We start from the raw sequence: 6000 nt of genomic DNA, 5'->3' as shown, positions 1-6000 counted from the left end.
GGGGGGGGGGGTGTCATCGGAGAGACAGACACACATCTAAGCCGCGCGCTGTTTGTACCGACAATTTTCCAGTGGCGGGGGTGCGTTCAGCATGAGGGAAGAGGCTGCCTTTAGCTTTTTAGCTAGCATTTTAGCTAGCACACCTGCATTGCGAGCTGCTAGTTTAGCGCTACGTCAGTGCAGACAGGTGGGCGGGGTTGGGGTTCGGTAGGTGGGGCACTCTGTTCTGTTGACGGGGCGGGGCGCCCCGCTTGTGTAATGGTAGGGGAAACTGCTTCTACCTTAGCAATACAGTAGTCCTTCGTTTATTGCGGGGGAGCCGCACCATGACGCCTGAAGTGAAAAACTGATTATTGTACGGCTTTATCAAAGATCTCCCATGCAGGTGTCAAAATACAGCTCTTGTGTTCTTGAGACGCCTACGACTCTTTGGGACAACATTTGCCTCAAATTATTTTTAAACATTGAAACTCAAGATGCAGCCTCAGTTTTGCTAATTGCTAACACCACATTAACTTGTGTAAGGAATTTGCAAACCCCTGCAAATGTTTTGAGACACTTTAGAAACTCCCAACTGTTGCAGTTTAGTGAGTCACTTGTTGCACGCCTTGTGGCCCCGATCAAAGTGTCCATTGGTTTTACTTGAACTGTTGCGCCGCTCGTAAAAAAGGTATTTAAAGGTAAAAACTGACGCCTTGCCTCTTGCGCCTCACTTCCTACCAGAGCTCATTTAATGTTGGAGCACTAGAGTTTTATAGTGAGTGGATGTGCTTAGCAGTGGGAACCACATGGGGCCTTTTACCAGCGCTTCCCTTCAGTGAGGCCAACAGAGCAGGAGGTCGTGGCTCAGAAGCACTTTGTTCCCTGCAAAACGCTCTTCGGTGGAATTCGATGGAGGGAAGACGTGTCGAGATGCCCTGATTGTGCGGGAACAGCGTGCACCAACACATACACTGCCGAGCCGATGCACATTTCACTTTCAGAATATCTCTACGCACACTATGTAAGGACAAAGAAACGAACGAGTTCAACAGGCGTGAACTTGCCTACGTGCACTTGAACTGCACGCACGTTTTGCTACCAGCTGTTGGTGCTGAGCGGGACGCCCCCTACACAGAAATGTCAGCGCGGCGGGGAGCTGGGAAAAAAGGGTTTGATCAATGGAGCTCCGCTCTCGATGGCCACGCCGCTCTGCAAAGCTCTTTGATTACATATTGCTTTGCTTCCTAATGAAGCTCAATTACTGAAAGAGGACGACGGCTCTGCCCTGGAGTTACAGCGAATAATAGCTGCGGCTCCTGTACCTCGCTCAGCTTCGCCCTCATTGGTCTTTTTTCTGCAGTTTTAATTCTCTCTGGCTGATTCCTGCTCCGATGGTCACTTTGCCTTCCATGCTAATCTGTCCAGCTCATCCTGGAGTGAGAAGGACTGACGTCGAGGAAACACGTGGACTCGCAGGAACACAGTTAATGTTCAACTAGGCCTGTTGCGATAAACAATAAATCAATTAATCGCACGATGAATGAAAATTATTGACCTCATTTTCATTTATCGGCTGTATCGTTGCTTCATGTCTCTCTCTTTCTACTGAAGACACTTGATGACAAAAAGCTCAACTCCAGTGTTCTTCACTGACCTCTCCCTTTCTCTTTAAAATCTGTTTTAACCGTCAAAAATGGCGTTTTTTAGAAAGCAGCTAAGCTAAAAGGCCGACCTCGGGAAACAAACCTCCGTCTTGTCAACGCTCTAAAATTCATGGTTGAAACCCGTGCCTTTACGTGAAGTTTTTTCCTCTGAAAAAGAAGCTGAGAACTTGTTTACTGATTTTTTTTTTTTTATTATTAAAAGCTTTGTGTGAAAAATGCTATGCTAAACAGCTCAAACCACAACGAGCGTCCGCCATTTTGAGAACAGAAAAACAGGAACAAGAGACAACCCATGTCACGTCAAGTGGCCTCCCTCTCGCTTTTCTTAAAGAGACACTGCTCGCTCCCTCACTATCCATCCTCCGGTTCAAACTCTTATACTGACATCCAGTGGTCGGAAAAAGGTACAACACACAAAAATTAACCAACATTTCTTCTTAAATTTGACAATAATTACTAATTATTGTCAAATTTCAAACAATATTATTTATCGCAGTAATTTGTGAGACAATTAACTGCCTGGCAAAATGTGTTGCTGTGACAGGCCTATGTTCAACAAACACGAGAAGCTCGTTTAACTTTAGCTTTCCTTTACGTTCAATGAATTTGAACCCAGCATGTAGATGGGTAGTTTTTAAAACTTCCACCTAAATGGCTCCACAACAGGAACCGTACATACATTCAAGACTTGCAAATGAGATCTAGATCTGTGGGGTTTTCAAACTATACATTAAATGAACCCGATCAAGCTGAATACCTGCCTCTACTCTATAATTAGTGACTGAACCTTTTTCAAAACCACTCAACTGCACGTCTGTTTCATGGGATACAAGACAAAACACAAATTATTATTATTTTTTAACGTTTCTGAAGAAATGGCTCAGCCAGGATCTTCCTGGGCTGTGACTACGACCAGTCTGTTTGTGAGGGAGTGCAACTTCCTCGCAAAAATTGTGCAGAAGTTGTTGCTCGAAATATGAACGTGTTCAAACGCATCGTGCAACAAAACTTCTCTCGACAGTTGCAGGGTTGTCGTAGGAGTTTAGCTTTTGTAAAAATGGAGCCGAGTACCACAAACGGCACATTTTACGCTCGCAGACAAACCGTTATACAGCGATCTATAGAAATGGCCTGGACAAAAAACAACAACTTTGACCTTGATTTGTGACCTTGACCTCAAGCTGGGGTGATGAAACATGTACACAACGCTCCATCTAGAGATGATGCACACGTGTATGAAGTTGTGGGCGGGACAGCAGAACGTTTACGTACGTACAGATTAACGGAGACTGTACCACCAAACATCCTGCCTTCGACCCGCGTTTAAAAATCATAATTTGTAACATCAAGCATTAAGTCGTAAACTGAAAATTTGACTTTTTAACGGCTTCACATGAGCTTTCAGTGGAGTCTGTGTTACGGTTTAGATCTGAGGTCATACCTTTAATTTCTCCGATGTGCCCTGAGCCCATGGCCAAAAGTTTATCCTTCCAGTCCTTTGACAACAGCCTCTCAATGCTCGGGGCCTCTGTTCAGGGGAGGAGTAGGGATTGGGGGGGAGTGGGGGGGAGGTTCAGAGGAGAGAGAGAGGGGGGGATTCAGATGGCTGGCCAACATGACAATAAAGCTCATTTAAAGTCCATTTGCTGTAATAAAGGCAGCGGCAGCTCAGCCTAATGGCCGCATCAGCAGGAGAGACGGGAGAGAGCGGCGGAAGGAGAGAAGCTGATAATCGAAAAGAGAGCAAATCTGAAAAACAAAAACAAGTGAGCAAAAGGGAAAGAGAGTGAGGGAGACAAGTGGAGGACGGAGGGAGACAGACAGAGGCTTTTTCCCCCCTCTCACCTGCTGCTAGAGAATCATTAGCCCTGTGGGCCCCGAGACAAAGAGGGCCTTAATGCACCCGCCACAATGGACACATTATCAGCTAGCGCTTTGTTTTCAACACACACTTCACACAGTCCCTTACACACTCGCAGAATCCCTAATTACACTCCTAACTATGCTCACATTTGTGCACAGATGTACACACACACACACACACACACAGCGGGGCGGGGTGGTGGAAATGTCACACAGGAGAGCACATGCATGATGAGTTTCAATTGTAAATGTGCACACGCGGACCAATAAAACCTGGACTCTGCTACGTTTCAACATTTTCAGCTTCTTCTTTTAGATCCTGGAAAGATTTTTAAAGCTTCAACAAGCGATCGGAACATTTTTGGCTTCTTACAAAGACCAATGGCCTTCTAGGGCTAATTGTCGACCGTTATCGAAAGACTGTTTTTGATGCACGTCTAAAACTGATTAACTTTTGGAGTAGATCAGATTCAGGATGACCGTTGCAGCAAACTGATCTTAGCCGGCACATAAAGGACTTGAATTTGGTGGTGAAGTGATCCTCAACTTGTACTCTGAGCACCGTGACTTACATCAAGAAGGACAATAAAGCTCAGACAGCGAGCTGCACGATGCACAAACGAGGGCGAAGCCACGAGCAGGTGCAGAAAAAAAACAAACACCTCAGACCAAGCTGAGAAACAAAGATGCCGTTTCCCTTCAGAATAAACGGGCCTAAATTAAACACGAAGATGACCGTGTTGAGCTGAACAACTTTCTCTTCACTAAAACACACTTTCATCGAACGCACTTGGCAACTCGTTTATTACTCCATCAATCATTCGCACACACCGTGCCAACTTTTTAAACATTTTGGCTCCGCTGCAAAAAGAGAGAAAACGAAGCGGCAAGAATGGCAGAAGAGACCGCCGGGATTTAAAAGTTACCTTTGATTAAACACCAGTAAATAACAAAGATGCACACACACACACACACACTGTGTGTGTGTGTGTGTGTGTGCCTACGGCCTCCCCTGAGGCTTGAATCTGCTCCTTTGCTCCGACTTCCAGACAAGAGCATTCACGCCCCACTGATTACAATGGACACACACACATGCACACACACGGTCAAAGATCAATGCGTTAAGTTCAAGCCTGGCCGCCCCTCACTTCCTCTTCCTCTCTCTGCCACCCTCGGCCGAGGTCTGCAGAGCTCGGACCCCCTCTGGGAGCTGGTTGGTGGAGTGATGAAGGTACGATGAAGAGGAGGAGCTCAGCTGATGGAGAATCTTCAGCAAAAACAAGGAGTGAAAGACGAAATGCTCCTGCGGTTCTCCCTACGGCAGCTGCCTCGCCATCACCCCAACAGGTGCTATTAGCCCCTGGCACTCCTTTCTCTCAGTCCCTTACCCCCCCTCCACCCCCCACCCCCCTTCCTTCAACAATGACAGAGGCTTTTAAGCCAAAGAGCTTTGACAAGTGAGAGGGAACAACAAATGGCCGTGTCGCCTGTTCTCCCTCCACTGCACTCCGTCTCCATCTCCTAGTTATTATTTTTATTTATTAACAGGGCTGCAGCCATTGTCCCCAGTGACAGGCCGGGGCCACTTTAACTATTAATAAAAGCCAAGAGGCTCTTTCATTGTGTGGCGGACGACGAAAATGGGAAGAAATGGGCAGGAGGAGCCGAGAGAGAGGAGGAGAGGGGCGGAAAGAGGCTGGTGCATCTTTTAGAGCAATGTTGTGAGAAATTAACCTCCCCCGTCACCTGGGAGAAAATCCAGCAAACACACACATTCAGCTAAAAGGGGACATCACCTGTCTATTAGTTTCTCATGGTGGCTGTTTGATGGGTTACAATCCTGCCATGTTTCAGGTGCAACAACACATCTGGTTCTTGAAAGCTTCCCCGTCAAACTCTTATTATCTTCATCAGAAGGGAAAGCACTTAATTCAAATTTAGAGTCCTGGTTAGGAAAGAGTGAACATCTTCTGTTGCCAATCAAGACCAAAAAAAAAAAAAAAAACGAGCGGTCCATCGCTGAGGGATTTGAAAAGTGAATGTAGCTTTTGAGATGAGTGTTTTTCTGGACTGGAATTAAACTAAACTTTAATGTTTTTGGTGCAAGATATTCAAGTGGGTAGGAGTTGCACTGTGGAGAAGAACAGAGGTAGTTATTAATATTTTTTATATTGTCCAGGGTGATGGATCCTGGAGTGGAGGGAGAAATTTTATCCACCACCAGGTGCAGTGGTGGAGCCAGGGGGTGGCCAGTGGTGGCCACAGAATAATCTTCAGCTACCCAAAGACATGTACGGTAGTCCCTGACTTATTGCAGGGGTTACGTTCCAGACACTCCAGCGACAGGTGAAAATGAGCAAAGTAGGCACGTTATATTTATTTTAGTATTTGTATATTTTTTAAGGCTTTATTAACCTTATGGTGGTGCAGTAAGTTTGGCCTCGGATGTAACGTCTCTTCGTTTGAATGATGAACATACCGTATTTTCTGC

At 46.0% G+C, this 6000-nt stretch overlaps 1 protein-coding gene across 6 annotated transcripts in view; it reads right to left on the bottom strand.

Annotated features, from left to right (window-relative positions):
• sox5 (SRY-box transcription factor 5) overlaps positions 1–6000 on the bottom strand; it is a 122765-nt gene that overhangs the window by 63373 nt on the left and 53392 nt on the right. For all 6 annotated transcript variants that reach the window (XM_037695888.1, XM_037695889.1, XM_037695891.1 and 3 more), the window contains exon 4: positions 3088–3174. In XM_037695888.1, coding sequence (XP_037551816.1) covers positions 3088–3174 — 87 coding nt within the window. The remainder of the gene's footprint in view (positions 1–3087; positions 3175–6000) is intronic.

Source organism: Nematolebias whitei, chromosome 22 (genome assembly GCF_014905685.2).
Source record: "Nematolebias whitei isolate Nwh7 chromosome 22, NemWhi1, whole genome shotgun sequence".
Lineage (NCBI taxonomy): Eukaryota > Metazoa > Chordata > Actinopteri > Cyprinodontiformes > Rivulidae > Nematolebias > Nematolebias whitei.
The sequence above is the reverse complement of the archived record's forward strand: the minus strand, read 5'-3'. Positions and strand labels throughout refer to the sequence as shown.